Source organism: Sorex araneus, chromosome 2 (assembly GCF_027595985.1).
Source record: "Sorex araneus isolate mSorAra2 chromosome 2, mSorAra2.pri, whole genome shotgun sequence".
Taxonomy (NCBI): domain Eukaryota; kingdom Metazoa; phylum Chordata; class Mammalia; order Eulipotyphla; family Soricidae; genus Sorex; species Sorex araneus.
Window position 1 is genome coordinate 193,463,509 of NC_073303.1, and position 20,996 is coordinate 193,484,504.

At 40.3% G+C, this 20,996-nt stretch overlaps 1 protein-coding gene across 5 annotated transcripts in view; it reads right to left on the reverse strand.

Moving 5' to 3' along the window:
• GRIK1 (glutamate ionotropic receptor kainate type subunit 1) overlaps positions 1–20,996 on the reverse strand; it is a 464,627-nt gene that overhangs the window by 103,420 nt on the left and 340,211 nt on the right. For 4 of the 5 annotated variants that reach the window (XM_055127262.1, XM_055127263.1, XM_055127264.1 and 1 more), the window contains exons 7-8: positions 18,380–18,553; positions 7,028–7,171 (exon numbers count right to left, since the gene is read on the reverse strand). In XM_055127262.1, coding sequence (XP_054983237.1) covers positions 7,028–7,171; positions 18,380–18,553 — 318 coding nt within the window. The remainder of the gene's footprint in view (positions 1–7,027; positions 7,172–18,379; positions 18,554–20,996) is intronic. The other variant, XM_055127266.1, reaches the window with a different exon arrangement.

Below are 20,996 nucleotides of genomic sequence, written 5' to 3' on the forward strand. Positions count from 1 at the left end.
AAAACACGAATTCATTTTTGGGCTCCCATCAAAGAAACATCAGAAGGAATGGCCCAATAAAAGATCAGAGTCAAAGAAAGTGCTTTAAGTAAAATTGCTAGCTTTAAAATTCTCCAGGCCTGCTGGTTTATATGATTTGCTAAGCCTAGAGAGCACTGAACAGTCCAACCAAACAAGAAGTGTCCTAACTTTTTCAGTCAGGTAGGAGCTGCAGCTACTAAGGGTATGGTGAGAAAGGGAGCAAAGGGGAGGAAGAGGATAAATCTTCCCCTTTAATAGTCACCTAACAAATTTGAAATATGGACAAAGAAAATGAAATGGCAAACGTAGACTCGATGCTTGATAACACTAATTTTAAAATTGAAGTTTAAATTAATGGGACTTTAGGACTGTTATTTCCTTAAATATAAAATAGATCACAGATTTGCCCAGATTTTCCACTGATAATTTTAATCTTTTTTTTCCCTTTTGGGTCACAACCAGCAATGCACAGGGATTATTTCCTGGCTTTGCACTCAGGAATTACTCCTGGCTGTGCTCAGGGGACCATATGGGATGCTGGGAATTGAATCTAGGTTGGCTGCATGCAAGGCAAACACCCTACCCACTGTACTATCCTTCTGCACACACTGATAATTTTAAATGGGAAGGTCAGGCAAGGAGAATTTGGAACAGTGTATGCATAAAATCATATCACTCATTAATAAGATCATAAATTGCAGTAGCACTGTCACACTGTCCTCCTGTTGTTCATAGATTTGCTCAAACAGGCACCAGTAATGTCTCCATTGTGAGACTTGTTGTTACTGTTTTTGGCATATCGAATATGCCACGGGTAGGTTGCCAGGCTCTGCCATGCGAGCGGGATAATCTCGGTAGCTTGCTGGGCTCTGCAAGACGGATGGAGGAATTGAACCTGGGTCAGCTGCATGCAAGGCAAACACCCTACCTGCTGTGCTATCGCTCCAGTCCAATAAATTGCTGCACTTAAAATAAAGAGAAATAATAAAATTAAAATATTTTAATGGGTTTTACTGTCTCTGCAGTTGTGATTGTTTGAAATTCCAGTTTCACCATCACAGCTTGACACTGGCCCTATTTTAGTAGCAAAAGCTTTTTTTTTAAATAGTAAAAGTTTTAATTTATAAAATAATTGAGTCTACTTGTAAGTATGTTGATATCTAGATGGATTTTTCCAGTATGAATACAACTGCATGACTAGACCTAAGGACGTAGGAAAGAAACACTTATAATAATCCCGAACAAATTCTAAGCTTTTTTTTTTAGCTCTTATGAGTAATGTTCTCTTCCAAACTAAGATGCCTTAAGGGTTTATCTGTGTTAAGCAAACCTATTAATAACTACCAATATAAACTCTTTAAAATATCATTTTTGTTCCTGGCTCCAAAACAACAACTTGGGGGAACAATCTGAAACAATAGTGAAAGAAAAACTCTGCTATGGGGTGGGTCTGGCGGAAGGTCGTAGTTGTGAAACTCTCCCATTGACAATACTGTAAAATTGTAAATCACAGAGAACACAAGCTTCCTATCAGCAATTAATGGAATTTAAATTTCCCATCTCAGCACCTCTTTTCTACCAGCTGAAGCTCCTGTTGACTCAAACCTTCACATGAATCCCTCATGTGAGCAAAAAGGGGCTGTTTATATGTCTTTTATATTGTTTCCATTCATTTATTGCATTGGAACGCTCAACAAATATGTATTTTCCCCATCCAGTTCAGACACTTGAGAAGTTTCCCGGGAGCTAGGATATCTGTCAGACTCTTGAGATGGCAAACCAATCCCCATGCCTTTTGTGGGAACTATGGATTCATGGTTTAAATGAGTTTACTATGGACTATGTAACCCAGAAAATAGCTGAGAATCCACTGAGTTAAGAAATCTGATTCTCTTCACTCAGCTTTCGTCTAAAGCTGATCCTTTACCTGGCAATTATAGGTTCAGTAATTCTGAGACACTTCAAAGGGTTTGTTCCTGCTACAGCTGCTCCTCCTGATTCCTCTGGTCAACTGGAACCACGTCTGTGGAGAGTAACTCACCACACACTGGAAGCACTTGAGCTCCCTCACATCGGCTATTATTCCTCAGACTGACCTGTGGTTTAAACTCTCAGAGGTCTCTAGCAACTCAGCTCGGCTATTATCTGCTATCTTTGGACCTTCTCTGAGCCTGATGTATTTCTGATAATAGCAAGTTCCCTCATTCTCGAACTTCACTGCACTCCTGCTTCCAGAGAACTGATGCTTTTGCTGCCCTGCCTTTTTTCTTCCTTTTAAATATTGCAAATTATTAATAAGAGCAGTGATGATAATAACAATAGCAAGGAGGCAATGGATACACATGTCCACAATGTATATATTGCTAATCATGAATAAGAATGGTGGTGATAATAGTAACAATAGCAAGGAGATAATGTCTACATAAATGAGGCAATGCAGTTGCTGCCCTTCCAGGATGGACTTCGCGGCAGATGTGTCTGCCTCATAGCCTCTAGCCTTTACTGAGCAATTATTCCGTGTCAGACTTTTCCTAGTCACTGCACATAACCAATAGGTATAACCTCCATGAACTTATGGTATAGGTATATATTCCCATATTTTTAGAAGATTAAAAAAAAAAGAGAAACCAAGAGCTGCAAGACTCAATTCACAAAAATAACAATTACAATGAAGTCACATTATAAAGATTTCTAATAAACCTCGAGGTTTATTGTGCTTTTAGTGCCAGGGGCGTCATCCTGAAACCACTGTCTTCCTTTCACACCAGAACCTATAATCATGGTAGACAAGTCTAGTAAAGGCTCTAGCTCTGCCATATTGAATTGCTTCTGGATGTACTGATTATTTTTTTGGGGGGTCACACCCGTGATGCACAGGGGTTACTCCTGGCTCATACACTCAGAAATTACTCCTGATGGTGCTCGGGGGACCATATGGGATGCTGGGAATTGAACCCAGGTCGGCCATGTGCAAGGCAAACACCCTACCTGCTCTGCTATCGCTCCAGCCCAGTACTGAATTTCATGTACCAACTGTGGGTATTTTTTAGTCCCTTTGCTTGTTCATTCATTCATTCCTGGGATTGATATCTATTTTTGGATGCCTTTCTCTATGCCAGTGCTATACAAGTACTAAAAGAACTAAGACTGGAAAAACACAGCTTGTAGAGAGACGGGTAAACAGGTAAGATTGTCGGGGCTAGAGCAACAGTACGGCGGGTATTTGCCTTGCATGAGGCACACCAAGGTTCGATTCTCAGCATCCATAAGATGTCTTGAGCACTTTCAGGAGTAATTCCTGGGTGCAGAACCAGGAGTAACCCCTGAGCATCCCCAGGTATGACCCAAAAGCAAAAAAAAAAAAAAAAAGATAAGATGGTCTAACCGAGGTGATACTAAGGGGAGGCAAAAAGCCAAAATTTGTGAGTTTTAGGGGCAAGAAGCTAAGACTCCATGCTGTTCTCCCAGACCAAAGCTGGAGGATTTTTGTAGAAATAGATGGCAAGTTCAGGAACACATGACAAGTTCAGCATGTACTGGTGGGGGACCAGGGACAAAACACCGCGAGAGAACCAGGAGTCCCATCACAGCCAGTCTTGCACGAGTCTTCCTAAGTAAAGTCTTTATTTGGTGGCGTCAAACGAAGCCTGACATTCCTCCGCTACACAGAATTCATATTCACAGATAATAGAAGCCACATGGTCTCATCCGGGGCGAGATTGTCCCCCTGGTTCCAAGTTAACATCACTACATAATGGAGTCCCGGTCCTACACTTGCTGAGTGGGAATTTATCCTCTCCTCCTATGCATTTGTTTAGCAAACACCCAGAGAAATAAACCATAACACAGTCCATCAAATTTAAAGATCCCGAAAACTTCCCCCCTTTTGCTCGCCAACCCTGAACACTGAAAGGTAGCGAGCGTGAGACCTCTCGGCAGGACTGACAGGTTCTAAACGACGGGTGGCGTCAGGGCCGCCTGCACACCACTCTCTTTCTGCTTGGAAAGTTCTTACTCTGTGACCAATGTGATCTTCACTCCATCAACTTCGTCTGCTGACTTGCGCTTTTACATAATTCCTAATGACAGAGTTGGGAATTCGCGAGAAAGTGATTGCACCAGGAGTTTTTCGTGAGCTAGGTTGAGCATCTCATTTCAGGTTTCCTACTTGATTGTGTTGCCGGCAGCTTGTCATATTTGCTGCTCAGACCTTCGCAGTTTATTTCACTTTGCATCGTTGGATTTGTCTCAGAATTCCCTCAGAGCTAGTCCTTCAATAGACAGGAAACTTCCTCTTGTCCCTGCCCCCTACCCCCCATGCCTCCCAGTATGATCTGATGGGTACCACTTGGCACAGGTGGTACAACATGGCGTTGTGACCCAGCAGACAAGAATTGATGAAACCAATGTTGATCAAGATTTCTAACACATTCTCCCCTACCCTGCCTTTCCACTCCTAACTGTGGAACCAGAGCATGGGGAATTTGCTCTTCAGAATAAGAGACTACAAATGCTTTCTTGCTTTCAGTATTGTCCCTCTTCTTGGAGTTCATTATTCCTTTCAACGAGTCCAAATGGGGCTTGGTAATTTCACCTAGTTTTGCAACAGGAGTAGGAGCAAAAAGGCGCTTGGAGTGTTTGATCGCAACCTTTCATATGGCTTCAAGCCTCTCCATGCCCTGGTTTGAGATAAAAGGGAACCAACTGTTTTCTTGTTAAAGATCAAGGTGATAAGGATGGAGATTCAGGACATAACCATAATCGCCCGCAGGGAGAGGAGACACTTCGCTGTTTTTCTATTAGGCACAGTATGTCAGATTTATGGAGCTATCAGAAAGGATATTTCATTTCATGCCTATTTGGGATTTCTTTGTTGTTGTTGTAGTTGCCGCCAGTTTTAAAATTCCTAGCAACATGCTCAGCAAATTGAATGTGACTGTTACTACTGGTTCATTCCACTGGTAGGGAAATAGCTAATATTTTAGATTCTGCCTATGTTCCAGCACTGTTTTTCATAATTATTGACTTTACTTTCAGCCCCACAATAGTTCTGTGAGAAAGAAGCAATTATCTCCATTTTCCAGGTGAGGAAATGCAGACACAAGGATTTTAAGAAATTTGTCTAGTTACATTGCTCACACTTGTTAGTAGAGCTAGGATTTACAACCAACCAAGAGACTGGAGAGAGAGGATGGAGGCTTAAGGCACTTGCTTTGCACATAGTTGATTTGATCCTTAGTTTGCTCCTTAGCACAATATATGGTTCTCTGAGCACTGTCAGGAGTGACTCCTGAACAGTCGGTTTAGCAACTAAGCACCACCAAATGTGCCCTCTCCTTTCCCACAAAAAAAGAACAAACCAAGTGAGCATGCCAGGGCTAGGATGAGGGAAAAATGGTGTCTGGGCACAAAATGCAGGAAGTGCCCCCAGTCAGATTTGAGGAAACATAACCTTAAATCACGTGACCAGGATACTTCCTTAGTGCTTGCCACCAGCCTAATCCTAGTCTTACAAATTAGCTTATTTCAGAGTCTGGGTACTGTTAGCCTTATATAGTCTGTCACTCTGGTCTTCACCCTGTGGATCAGGGTGAGTCTAAAGAGGGAGAGAGGGAGGGAGGATAGAGGGGAAATAAAGAGAGAGGGAGAAAGAGAGAGAGAGGAGAGAGAGGGAGAGGTAGAAAGAGGACAGAGAGTAAGAGGGGAAGAGAGAGAAAAAGAGAGAGACATAGAGGTAAGGATCTCTCTAGGATTTCTCCCTTGCTTTTGGGAGAAATCCTAAGAGAACTTTGCTTTTTGTTTCATGTTCCCGTTCACTTTTTAAAACGTTTTTGTCTCAGTCCAACCTGCTTCTGTACAGAGAGGAATCAAAGTAAATCTGCATCCCATAGAGTAAACATCAGAGTCTCAGAGTAGTATATACCATATACTAGGTCAGACTGAGCTGCTTCCAGTTCTCACCACATCCTGACATGTGTTTGAGGTCAAAGTTACTTCAAAGACAGCCATTTATATATAGTCTCAGAATTTTAGAGCAAGGCCTTGTGAAGAGTACTCAAATGACCTTAACATAAAGAAAAGGATAGCAAGGTTTGAGGGTGCTATCCAAGAGATCAGGACAACAGTAAGGAACACTGCCTTCTAGAACCCTGAACTCTTAAACATCCTTTATTACTTTATTCCTATTATTCCTATGTATATTTGACTCAGAACTATTTCCGTTAGCTCACAAATAGCAAAATAATTAGTGTATTATTATGATGAAGAGGTTTTTTTGTTATGTACAATCTTAGATTAGGAGACCCCTGGGATTATGGACTGGCACTGTAGAGTGGTCTCTGGTACTTTTCAGTCATGGACCAACCTATTCCTTGAATGAAGAAATCCAAGGCTAAGTCCTAGACTTAGCTCTCACATGAACTCATGTGAGGTACAGTAGCAGCTGGAGCCACCATTAAGATCAAGGAGGGCAAGTATTATGATCTAATATTTTCATTAATTTCTCAAACCACACTGTAAAATTCATACTAGTTCTTCTAGACCAGTGTTTTTCCTAATCTAAGGGGCTCATGGTGAAAATCACACAAACAGGAGGCCATGGTGTGAGATGAGGTGGTCCAACTGGTAGGAAGTGGGGAGGAAACAAGATCAGAAAAGGTTTACTGTCAGAAAAAAGTTGAAAAGTACAATCTTTTATGATATGACCAATTCCAGATTCAAAACCAACCAAGAGACTGCAAGAGAGGACAGAGACTTAAGGCACTCATTTTGCGTGCAGTTCACCCTTCATTAGATCCTTGGCACAGCAGATGAGCAGTCTTTTATGACTGAAACTCCATCACTCATGACTTTAAGGACCAATTCCAAAATTCCATGCTTGACCACGAATGGCTTTTCCGCCTTCATGGGCTTCAAACAAAGAGCCAAGTGGGAAGAAGCCCACCCAATGGATAAGGCTAAGAGGGTAGAGTCAAAGAGAGAAGCGGACCGTGAAAGCAGCACTTGCCTCTTTGATCAGCTTCATGAAACTGCGTCCCAGGAGCCAAGGGTGGTGTCGATGGCACTGCAGGGAGCTAACGGTCAGCTGGGAAGCATGATGAGATGCGATGGCCACCATATAGACAGCATCGTACATCAGAGCGGCTTCTGTCTGTGAAAGGAAACACACATTATATCTCGGTTCCACTCACTGACCTTCCTTTACCTGTCCTCATGCTGCATCCTTCCTTCCTTATCTTCTCTTTGTCTGATCTCAACTGCCATTCACTGGGCAGATGAACAGTTTTCACTCGCCAGTAGCTATTTTCTCTACAATCATACACTTACCCAAGAGTAAATTGAAGTCTGAGCTCTTTGTTTTGAGTTCCCAAAAAAACAAAAATAAGGAACAAGTGAAAACAATACCAGCAACTCAGATCAACGAGAAAAGACTCCAACTTTTGTTTTTTTGGAGTTTTTTGTGTGTTAAAGTTAAACACGGTGTTAAGATCAGCCACACTGTGTTAGAATTTAGTAAAACTCAGTATTTCACTACCAAATTTTATGTCTCAGTGTTTATCTATGAGCTTCTTTATATTTGGAAGAAACTTCTGCAACTAATAGGTATTTCTAGATGAGGATGCTTGTGGTTGTGGTGATCTTTTCGATTTATCGGTGTTAAGAATTTTATTATCATGGAACCAAATCAGTAGCAGGCTGGGGTGGGAGGGGGAAGCTATGAAGAACAGATAATTGTATTCTCCTCAGAATAAGCCTACTTTCATCAGAATTTTCCCTCAGGATATTATAAATGGTCATTTCCTTATGGAGCTGGGTATCTCATTCTTCCTTCCTCATGAGATTTCTCTCATGTATAAACTTTCACATAAAATCTTTTAATATTGGGGCTGGAGCAATAGCACAGCGGGTAGGCATTTGCCTTGCATGCAGCCGACCTGGATTCAATTCCCAGTGTTCCATATGGTCCTCTGAGCACGGCCAGGGGTAATTCCTGAATGCAGAGCCAGGTGTGACCCAAAAATCAAAAAAAATTCTTTTAATATTCCTGTATTTCACTTGAGGGGTTTAGCAAACCTTCAAATATATTAGCTTATTTGACATTATCATTTGCTCTTTGAAATGAGCATAGTAGGTAGATAAAGCTATTTATGTGGGAGCACTGATTCTAGACAGGGTACTTATTATTTGTGTAGGGAACATAAGCATATTGCTGATAATTTATAAAGTTAAACCTAGAATCAGGTCATAGACTACTGATTATCATATAGTTTTCCAAAATCATTTGATTCATTCAACACTTACTATGCATTCTATACATTTATTGAGTGTGGTGGAGATGGAAAAGAGATAAAAGATGATTATATCTTGCATTCTATCAGTATTTGAGTTCAGAGAATATATCTCCCTTAAATCCTTTTTACCTGTACAATCAATCATTGCATTTCCCATATTATTTATGTTCACTTGCTATTACAGTTGTTTCTCCATAAGAATGTGTGTGGTTTCTTGAAGGCTTAAGCTGCTTGACTTTATTCTTTGCTGACTTGCACAACTCCTGGCATATAAAAGTTGTTTAATAATCATTTGCTGAAAGAATCTTATTTTGTGTCCTAAGAAAAATTGCCTTTTGTGTGTGTGAGCATTGGAGAATCCCAAGATTTTAAGATGTGTTTCTAATTTATTTAACTCTTATTGTTGAGACATAGAACTGGTAATGGTGGTAGTGAGTGTTGAAGCTTATAACTGGTTTGCTCATTTCAGTTCAAGACTGATATAATCCATTTTAGAGATGAGAAAAATGAGGCTTAGGGAAATTAAGTAATCAGGTTAATGGACCTCTACTTATCAGAGCCGTGGTTTGAGTTTGATCCCACTATTGTTTAACAGGTGTAGTGCTAGTGACGGTGACCCACTTAAACTCATTTGTTCAATTGAGGGACGGTAAATCCATGAGCACAATGAGAAATTTTTTTAAATGCAAATTCCATAATAATAGTTGATATTTATTGACATTAGTTATATTTCAGCTACTATTCTAAGTAATTTGCAAACATTTAATCTTCACTATGACCTTTACTCCCAGGTGAATAGAGAAATCATGAGTTTTAACATCATCCCTAAAACTAGTGGAGCAAATATTCAAAGATTCAAACCTGGGGGTTTGGTGCTAAGGTGAATGCTCAGGCAGGAGATTAATTTATTTCTAAGTCAAATATTTTTGGATACTCTAATAACTATAATATCTTATTAACATGTATTATTTATTAACTATTTTCTGTGCCATGCACTAGAAGCATTTTATTCAAGTTTTTTTCCTTTAATGATTAAAATTTAACCTTTGAGAGAGGTATTATCCCCATTTTATTGAGAGGAACATTTTGAGACTGGTGATACAACAAATCGCTTTCATAACACATCTAAAGTCAGGAAGCTTGTAAGGTTTGAATGAGAATTTAAATCCTAAATAAAAACTAATGTCTCAGGGCCCAGAGAGGTAGTATAGCAGGTAAGTCACTTGTCTTGCACACTGCTGACCTGGGTTTGATCACATGAGCCCCAGCAACCCCAGGAGTGATTCCTGAGTTCAGAGCCAAAGGTACACCCTGAGTACTACAGAGTGTGGCCCACACACCAAAACCAAAACTTTGATTTCAGCAATGCAATATATCTTTCTGCAAATTTGCATATACATTCACTGGTTGACTGATATAGAAATGTGAGGAGTGGAATTCCAATGACCTAACTTTTCCTCTAAGGCTAAGCTTAGAGAGAATTTTTATTTCTTTGCCAAGGCCGCCTCTACACTGGCCTGGGTAATAACATATTTCAGAACTAAAAGCCCGATCAGTGATTTCCAGATACAAAGAGAAAAATCCACTTATTTTTGAACTGTGCTGTTTCTTGACTTGCAATGTTTTCTTAGATGGAGGAAATGTTTATTCTATTTTATAGCATGAATAAAGCATCACTGAATTTTCTCCTTTCTTCGGTTTTGTGCTGGAGGGCTGCTTACCTAATAACGACTCTCAAGTCATTTTAGGTAAATGTAAAAGAAATTGGCCTGTGTTTCAGATTTAAGTCTTCCAAATATTTTTGTGTTCACATTTTACTTATGTCTAAAGCCTAGATGAAACCACTCTGATCAATGCCCCCTGGAGAATTTTTCCTTTCGCGAAAACATAGATCATAATCGAAGCATATGAGCAGTAGGTTTCTCCTATGTTTTATTTCAGTGATAAGAATTAGAGGGCTAATTCCATGACTTGGGAAGCTCAACTTGTACATTCCAAAGAAAAGAATGCTTATTAATTGGTTTCTGGAAGCTAAATTTGAAAACATTGGGATATCCTGTCTGGTGGGAAGCCTTGTTTATCTTTGGGATCTTGGGCAATGCTGCTTTGAGGTGAATATTTGTTTTTGTTCATCAGGGTCCTGGAGATATTTGTTTTCTGGGTTTGATAGAGGAAGACGGAACAACTAAGGTAACGCAGTGGGTACTATGCCAAAGGTAATAACTTCCCCAATAAGATCTCTGGGCACCAAGGTTTAAGTGAACTTTCCTCTTGGCTACACTTCAAATATGTTACCAAATACTGAGAGAGAATAAAGCACTATCCCTGCAACTCTACTGGGAGAGGAACTATAAAAATTTGTATGTGGTTTCCCCTGAACTTTGTCCTTTGCTACTTTTGTCAATTTTAATCTGTATCTTTGACTGCGCCCCTCAGAGGGGATGGGCTCCAGCTTCCCTCCTCACTTTAAACAGAGCTCCCGGCGGCCGAAGACCACCGGAACCTAGCTATAGCCATGCTCGAGGCCCCTCTTCACACGTTCGGATGGGCCTCACGCATGAAGGTACCAGCAGAGGAACCCAGGTGTGTGTAATCCCATCAACGGCCAACATCCAGAGACTTAAAAGCGAGCTCCCAGAAGCGGCCACGCAATATCTTGTAGCCTACTTCTCCTTCTGGGAGAAACTGGTAAGCTTCTGAGAGTTTCCTCCCCACATGGGACAGCCTTGCAAGCTTCCCATGGTGTATTCATATGCAAAATCCAGTCACAAGCTGGATCCCATTCCCCTGGCCCTGAAAGATCCTCCAGTTCAACATTACTGGGAGGGCCGAGTCGAGAGAGACTTCCAAAATCTCAGGGAAAGGACGAATGGACAGGTTACTGAGCCTGCTTGAGAAATCGATGATTAATAAGATTTCATGATCTTTGACTGCACTCATGTGGCTGAGAATCACTCTATCACTGTCATCCCGTTGCTCATTGATTTGCTCGAGCGGGCACCAGTAACGGCTCCATCATGAGACTTGTTGTTACTGTTTTTGGCATATCAAATACACCACAGGTGTGGCCTTTTGACATTTTCTCCCACCTATGCACTTGGCCCCATCTGTCCTCCACCCATGCAGGGAGGGTGACACTGGTCCGTGTGGGGTGCGGAGGGAAAGGTTGCTTCGAAGCATCCTGGTCTAGAAGGCACCTCAGGGGGCTCAGCTGCTATTGTGGCAGCAGGAGGGCTGGGTTTGCTTCCCTGGCCCAGTCAACAGAGTACCCCCCTCCCCCCAACACCCCTGGGCACTGCCCCGGTGTAACCTAGTAGCTGAGAATTAGTTTCATAATTTCTCTGAGTCTTTCTAGCAAATCATCTAACCAGAATAAGGTCTTGGGGATGTTGAGCATATACTTGTGAGATGCTATCTCAGCTTAGGATCAAGCAAGGAATATGTGGCCTTATACAGGTCCCATCTATTTTTCTGGCTGCCTTGCATGCAAAAGCCTTTGTTGAAAAATCAAGAGGAAGTGAGGGTACTAAAGGGAGTCCCGGTCTGGATATAAAACAGGCAAAAGGTGTAGATTTTCCATTTTCTTTGCAAATTTAGAAATATTCACCTCCTCCATTCATAAACTGGTTAGATAAGGCAGTTTCCTATTAGAAGTCCTCCCAAATGGTACCTCCTCTTTCTCATTGCCTGAACTACCTCTATTACTAGTGCTCAGCAGGTTCTTAGATGAAAGTCAAAATAGGTCACCCAAGCTAAGAGGTGTTTCTTAGTATGAATTGGCTGGTTTCCCTTATTAATATGGAGTGTTCTGAGAGGCCCAATGAAGTGGAAGAGGCAGTCAACCCCCTGGACTCTCTGGGGTGCAGGAAAGAACAACCCAACAGAAGAGGAGAGTTTTGAAACAGGTTGAGGGAAGTTGTGAAGATTGTCATTGAATTTCTAGATCCTCAATCTAGAAGTTCAACAATTAGTACTGTACACCCAGCATGACTGGTGAGACCTAACTCAGGAGTAGGCCTCTTGATACAAAACTGATAGACACAGTGACTCAGAGATAAAGGAATATATATAAAATTGGGAGCCATATGTGACTAATCTCATTGGTCATATAAGGTCCCACAGGTCCCATGAAAGAGATCATCTTGCAAGCAAATAGATGTTGCTCAAATGAGAAAGAATAAGGAAATTGCCTTGTTTCTTCAGAGTATCTATTGTTTTTCTTTTATCGACTTAGAGATTGGCAAAGCAGCAGGTATCATCAAATAAATGCAATTTTATGTCCTAGAGGCTTCTGTGTATGTGAACTAATTTAATTTGGAGCATAACACTGTATAATGCTGGTATACAGACTTCTAGATGAGCAAGTAGGCTTAGAAAGTCTAAATAAATAATGGAGACCAGTTAGAGGACAAAGCAAGGACTTAAATCTAAACTTTATATTTTTTAAAATATCCTCCTTCCTTGATTGCTCATACAAATATGTTATATGCTCATTGTCTTTTAGTATTGGAATAGAGTGGGCATTGAAATTGCACACAAAAAATAGTTTACCCTTTCATGTGGCTTGTGATTCTATGGAATGCTCATGGGAAAGAGGAGAATTCTAAGTGGATTTCATATTGGGAAGACAAATGAGAGACCAATGCCGTGTTATTTCTATGGTTCCTATGTAACATAGAATCACACACAATTTTACCTCACCAAAGAAGAATACATCTGAGAAAAAGTTATTCCATTTCTCTGATTGATCCCCAAATTAATGCATTGATTCATCAGGTGGGGAGGGAATTCAAAACATGGTGTAAAGGAATAAAGTAGATATTACAAAGGCTCTCCAAAGTTCTTGGAATTAGTATTTTAGTTGTTAAAAAAATAGTAAATAACTCCTTTCTTAAAACACAAATATTGAAGACTGCTTTGTGCCAGACCTTTATTTTGTTTCTGAAAAAAAAAAATCTCCCTGGACTTAATTACTAAAATACAGAAATCCTAAACCACGAGGCCGCTACTGTGGCTGCACAACTTTATATCTCTTCATTCTCATCAGTGGAAAACTAATTATCAAATGTTTCCTTGTCGGGGCTGGAGTGATAGCATAGTGGTTAGGACGTTTGCCTTGCATGCGGCCGACCCGGGTTCGAATCCCAGCATCCCATATGGTCCCCTGAGCACCGCTAGGGGTGATTCCTGAGTGCATGAGCCAGGAGTGACCCCTGTGCATCGCCAGGTGTGACCCAAAAAGCAAAAAAAAATGTTTCCTTGTCAATAGGGCCCTAGTCTTGGGGGATAAACTCCAACAAGAATAGTGAGTTCTGTGTTGAAACTCCAACAACAATAGTGAGTTTTGTGTTGAAATATGGAATGTAATCAAGGTAAAGAGAAAATGAAGTGAAATTTATCAGTTATGCAGGTGGGGGTAGGGGGTTGGGGAGTGGGGGTTGGGAGGTATACTGGTTTTTTTTTTCGTGGTGGAATATGGGCACTGGTGAAAGGATGGGTGTTTGAGCATTGTATAACTGAGACATAAGCCTGAGAACTTTGTAACTTTCCACATAGTGATTCAATAAAATAAATTTTAAAAAATTGCAAAGTAAAAAAAAATCTCAAGAACACATTTTGCTGTTTTTGAGCTTTATTGATTCTTAATAGTTCTTTCAATCAATTTTAAAATCTTGTTTTGTTTTGCTTTTTGTGTCACACTTGGCGATGCTCAGGGGTTACTCTTGGCTCTGAACTCAGGACTCACTCTTGGCAGTGCTCGAGAAACCACAAGGAATGCCAGGAATCAAGCCCAGGTTTTCTGCATGCAAAGCAAAATATTTTATAACCAGCACATGCTTTCTTATTCTTACATTTGAAGGCATGTTAATATATTTAATAGTATTCTCTAAAGAACATTATTAGTGTGCAAAGCTCTAAGGAACTTGTAGAAATGCTAACGGGGGAAATAGATGAGTAGGCAAGAAATAATAACACATGATTTATAAAAACTTTTCTATGACATATTTATATGAGCGTATTTATTTTAAATCTTTATTTGTGGCACACACAAAGCAACCACAGAGAAATTCTTTTTGGGAAATAGTGGGGTCCTGCTTAGGATTTCAGATGATGCAATTCTATTATGGTAATAGCAGCATTTAAACACTAATACTCGTAGGGCTAGAGCAATAGTATCTCAGGTAGGTTTTTTGCTTTGGATATGCCTACCTAGGTTCAATCCTTGGCACCACATTTGATTCCTGAATCCTGCCAGGACTCATCACTGAGTGCAGATCCAGGAGTAAGCCCTGAACACTGTCAGGTGTGCCAAAAAGGAAAACTAATAATAATTCATTAATGGCTGTCACTGTCAGTGTCGTCCCATTGTTCATTGATTTGCTCGAGCAGGCACCAGTAACGTCTCCATTGTGATATCTGTTACTGTTTTTGGCATATCAAATATACCACGGGTAGTTTGGCAGGCTCTGCTGTACGGGTAAGGTGGCTTGCCCAGCTCTCCAAGAGGGGCAGAGGAACCGAACCTGGGTTGGCCACGTGCAAGGCAAGCACCCTACCTGCTGTGTACCAAAATTAGCTAATGGCTAATTTTGTAAATACTATATTAATTGAAATAATCTTTATCTTCATGAGTCTTTCTACTTCTTATTTATACATGCCCTCTTTGTACTTTTTTATGGAATTATTTCAGGTCCCTATGAATACTTTTCATTTAGTATCTGCAGTTTTAGACTCTGTTTACATGTACTTAGGTCAATGATTCCTTTCTTAAAACGTGTTTATTGAAGGCTGCTTTGTGCCAGGCCTTTTCTATTCCTGAGCTAGAGAAACAGAAAAGGCAAAGAATCTGTCCTCAAAGAGTTGATAATCTTCTAGGGGAGATGACACGGAACAAGCAAATCAAAATATAATCTATTGACCCATAAGGACTAGAGAAGAAAGAGACCATGGAGAAATAATGGACAGACTCTCCATTTGACTGACTATTCATACAAGACTTGTCTGACAAATAGGCATTTGACGGGCTGGAGGGTAGGGCATTTGCCTTGCATGCGGCCGACCCAGGTTCTATACCCAGCATCCCATATGTTCCCCCAAGCACCGCCAGGAGTAATTCCTGAGTGAAGAGCTAGCAGTAACCCCTGTGCATCGCCGGGTGTGACACCCCCCCTCAAAAAAAAAGGCAAAAAAAAAGGTATTTGAGCAAGCTTGATTTGGGGAAGTTTACAGTGGGAATGGCAAATGCTATGCATACAGAGATGAATACATTGCAGGACCTAAAATAATATTGATAGGATCAACAGACTTCAAAGCAAAGGGCATGTGAAGTTGAGGGTAGAGAAGCGACAGCACATATGAAGATGCAGCTGGAAACCAAACCACTGTTAGCACCAAACCTAGGGTTGGATTAATGGATACGGACTCTAGATTCAACCATTCACTCATGAGAGAGGCCTATTGATGGATGCCCTTTAACCTTCCTATGCCTTAGTTTATACCCCTTATATTGGTCACTTCTACTAGAAGCAGAAACAATACATGGCAAAAGTAGTTCATTGGATTAACAAAATGTAAAAATTATGCTTCCCGGATGCTGCAGGATTCTGAGGTCTAACCCTTAGTACTTGGTCTATTACATTCAAATTGTTTGTGTACTTGATTTGGGGCCACACATCCAGTGATGCTCAAGGGCTTACTCCTGGCTCTACACTCAAGGATGAATTCTGGCAGTGCTCAGGGTACTATATGGGATGCTGGGGGTGGAAAGTGGGTCAGCATCTGCAAGGCAAACACGCTACTCACTCTTCTATCACTTCAGTCCCTGGTCTATTCATTTTTTACTTAGTATTGACATGATCTGACAACATTGCTCTTTATTACCTGGGTATTTTATAGTGTCTGGGTATGCTACCTTCTTCTGTTAAGATGACCACCCAATTCACCTTCTTAAGTTTGTAAGTAAGAATGACAAGAATAACAGCCAGGAAGCTCATATCTTAGGTGAGATAACAATACTATAGTCAAGGCAGAGCAGGGCCTCCTCCATATACTTCAAGTTGATGCCACCATATTTCTTGCCACGGGGCATCTTGCCCATGCCCTGCCAGTAGTCCTTGGGGTAGCATCTCAGACTTCATTGGGTGTAAATTGCAGATCTCCTCTATGTTCAATAGTTTCCCAGTCAATATGTACAAAACATTATATTGACTCAGTAAAATGGAGCACAAAAGCCACTTTCTTTGCATAAATTAAGCCATATTTGTGATGAATATTTAATGTTTGGCATGAATCTAAAGTTTGTGTTAACAAAGCTTCAAACTGTAACTCTTTCAGGCATGTATACCAAGTGCAAGTCAAGCAATTTGGGATCTCATGCGGGGATACAAGTCTTATTGGTAGCCAGAGAAAGCTGGGTGATGGTGTCCACCGGATTTTGATCCCTATATAAACTTACTAGAATTATGAATCCCAGAGGAAGTAGACCCAAAATAGCAATAACCCACATATTCTCTTACTTTCTCTGTCTCTGACTATCTCCTCTAGTTTCACCCTTCAGTTGCAGGAATATAGTATTTCCTTGGATACCCTCTACTTCTTCATATTCAAAACAATGTTTCAAATTACCCCAAGGCTCATTTTACCACAATGCCTTTCATCATTCGCTCTCAGATCACTTTGTATATTTTAAGTGTCATTCAGTTCTAAAACCGGCCAGGGATCCTGAACACAGAATCATCCTGAACCACTTCATCCATTCATTTTTTTTTCCCTTCTCTTCACTCTTTTCTCTTTATAAAATAAAGTTAGGGAAAAAGAGAAGAAGAAATACCAAGTTTGCTTCTCAGGAAGATGAAACCTTTCAGTTATCGGTAAATTGCATCTTAAAAGCAAGAGTGTTTCTCCCAATGATGGGAACAGAATGAAATACTATGCCAATTTAAAATGCTATTACCTGCCCGCATTCCCAATATCTTTCCCTTAAAATGATACAGTTCCTACATAGAAAGCTTTCTTAAAATGTATTTCCTACTTGTTTCTTCATCACACAGGAAGCTTCATTAGAGACATAAAGCAAGGGTAGCTGTATTTGACAACAAAAGACAAATGACATTAGGGAGAAGCTCTCGGATGAGGCAGTTGGCAATTCATCTGTTGGGCTGAGGACTTCTTGTCAGAAGGGAAGCTTAGCAGCTGCTCTAAGAGCAACATGGCCCCTGAGAAGCACTAGAGATGTCCCCAAAGGTGTGCCTGTGTGCATCCAGGACGCAGAGAATCTGGACCCACCAATTATAGGCAAATTTAGTGCTTCCATGGACTGAGATGCCACAGAAGCAAGAAAGGATGACTGAGAGTGATGGATCATTCATATAGAGAGTTTGCTTGATCTCTCTCCCTTTTCTCCTTCCCAAGGTCACTTCCCTAGGAGTGTAACTCTCTCCTCTGCTCTTTCTTTGTTTTCTGCTTTGATTTCTGTCTGTGGCAGCTATACTTGTTGACTTTTGATCTGAAGCAAGTTCAGTGAGAAAGCTTTAAAAAGGCAGTTTCTTATTTAGAAAATTTAAATTATAGTTTAGGTAACACAATCACAACAGTATTAAGTATATGGGATTGATGTATGAAGTTTCTGTATCCCACCACCACCAACAGGTCCAAGACCCTCCTTTACAATTCTTATATATTTTTTGTTCAGTCCTTACTCACTTCCCCCAGCCCTCCTGTTTGTTAATCACTTTTGTAATCCAATGCCAAGGGCGTGTTATTATTTAAAACTCTCCTTCCCTATTTCATCTCTCTATATTCCATAGATGAGTGAGATCATCCTTACATGTCATTTAACACGAATACCACCCATCTATATTGCAGTGAATTGCGTGATTTCAGCTATAAAGTAGTATTTGGTGGTCACCATGCAGAGGTCTTCAAAATGTTTAAAGAGTTTACTCCTTCCCCTAGAAAAGTCAAAGTAATGCATTCCCCCTCACACTTTAGAAGCACGTGTATATTCTCAGTGTTTGCCTAAGGAATCCCAACATTTTCTCAAACAATTCTGTTTTAAAACTACTCACTGTCATCACGCCATCCAAAAGGCCGGTCTCGGGCCTGGGAGAGGCTTGCAATCTCTCCATGGACCACTTCTCAATGATGGATGACACGTGAGGGTTCTCAGTGTTGACGAGCCGAAACCCGGTCATATTTACACCACTGTACCTATAGAGTTCCAGATCTAAAGCAAATAAGTCCTGTGTAGCATTAAAAATGATAGAAGTAGAGTTAATGGTGTCAATATGCTTCATGCATAGGAGAATTAATGATCTCAGAAGTAACAACGAGGTTGAAACAAAAATGATAGCCCTGATCACTTTCTTTCTACAGAAGATGATTTCTTTTTTTCTTTTCATCTGTATCCTGCCTGGAAGACACTAAAAAGAGTAAGCTGTTTGCATTTTTAATCCCCTCCTTGTGCAATGCTGTTAAAGTATAAACACACCAAGAAGAGGAATTTGGCTGTCAAAAAGGAGCACAGAATATAACATTCTGAAAAGGTAAAAAATATTCTACTCCTAGGAGGAGCCTTTGAGAAGATGGGAGTCCATTTGGCTCAGTGCTTTTATTTTAGGTTAGGGAAACTGAGTTTCTGGGTAGTGATATGAACAGCACTAGAGAGAGCTACATGGCATAGATAATCACTTCTGGCTTCCTCAGGCGATCCCAGCTCTTGCCAAAGAAACAAACTTTGGAAATTGCATATGTGTTTGACAGAGAGATGGCTCTTGGCAGGAAAAAATACTAGCTCCTGAATCACTAAAAGTAACCCATGCCTCACAAAATGAGGACATGAAGAATATCTATAGCACACGAGCTCCAGAACAAAAGCCAAAGGTTCTCTTCAGAGAAAAAAACTGGAGCATAAGGTTGTGTAGATGTGAAAGAGAAACGTTCTCTTTCAGATAATGATTCAGAGAAAAAGTTCACTTCACTCCAGTATTTTTCCTTTTAGAAGAGGTTAAGTGTAAGTCAGAAGCTTCAAAATTGACTCATACTTAAAACAAATGATGTAGTAATTTTCATTTTCTCCCTATATTAGGTGAGGCTATAAACTGTCATTAAAATATTTCACATCAAGACTATACAAACTTTAAAGCTGGAGCGTTAGCACAGCGATTAGGGTATTCTGCACAGGACCGGCCTTGGTTTGATCACCAGCACTCAATCTGGTCCCAGGAACCCTGCTAGAGTCAGTCCTGAGTGCAGAGCCAAGAGGAAGTCCTGAGCACTGCTGGGTGTGGCCCCAAAAGTCCAATAGCAAAAGGGAAAGAAAATGCAAACTTAAAGATTAAAATTTGACCTGAGAAAATTTCCATAAATATTACCTAACATTGGGTCTGAAAGATAATACAGAATTAAAGCACTTGCCTTTAGAGCTTCAGTCCCTGACATCTCATGAGTCACCTAAGCATGTGTCAGGAGTTATCCCAGAATACAGAGCCAGGAGCCCACCCTGAGCACATTGGTGCTGACCCCAACCTACTCCCTAGCTTTATATCATACATAGCTTTATGAAAATACAAGTATTGTACTCTAGAAGAAATGATAGTGGTTGCTAAGATGTTACTCCAGAAACACTTGTGATTTGTATTGGTATAGTATGATTACAAATGTATTGGTTTGAACAACATTTTTCTCCATTGCTAGAATGGAGAAAGTACTGGCTTTCTCAAAGTACTCAGAGTACTCAAAGTACTGGCTTCATGGTGCACACATTCTTTCACATCATAACTTTGCATTAGATCACAGACCTTGAAGAACAGAGATCTGTGTTCCTTGTGCTGTGTCGGAAAACACGCTATATTTATTCCCTTGAACTAATTTTCTTTTTTGAGATTTTATTAATACTCATTGGAAGATTTGCTAAGAATATAAAAGCAAAGATTGACAGAGTACAGATAAAAACACATGAAAATGCTGAAAGAAGCAGATTTGAAGTATAATACTGAAGAATTAATAATTCTTTAGTACAGTGAATGAAGAGGAGCAAAGTTATTAAGTTCCAGGAGGTCAAATAGTTACTTCCAGGATGCATATTAAACCCTTCATGGACTCAACAGTACATAAGGCAATATGCTAAACTAAGGGCATTAAATGCGTGCAAAATTAGACTGACTTTCCAACTTAGGTTTCTATAAATGAAGACTGTGGAAAGTTCAAGGTCTAGTTTTCAGCATCCTTTGTGCGCAAAAGATGAGGAACATACAAGGGTGTAAGAACAATGTGTTCATGAGGGAAAAAGTTGCATTTGTGAGTAAAGTAAGACACCTGCCAGTTTTTAAATCTTCCCTTGACTAATCTGACATAGGATCCAATCAATACATTTGTGACGAAGGCTAAGAGCCTAGAAACTATGGCTTAGAAACTTCTGTTCTGTACTCCAGTCCCTGCTCCAAGTTTAGAAAAGACAAGGATTTTGACAATTTTCTCAAAGTACTGGCTTCATGGTACTCACATTCCTCTTCACTCCTCCATGCTCTCAAATATCTTTTTTTTTCTCTTTTCAGATCATACCCAACAATGATTATTCCTGTCTCTTTACTCAGGAATTACTCCTGATGGTGCTAAGGGGATGCCAGGGATCAAACCCAGATTGGCTGCATGCAAGGCAAACACTCTACCTGCTATACTAACTCT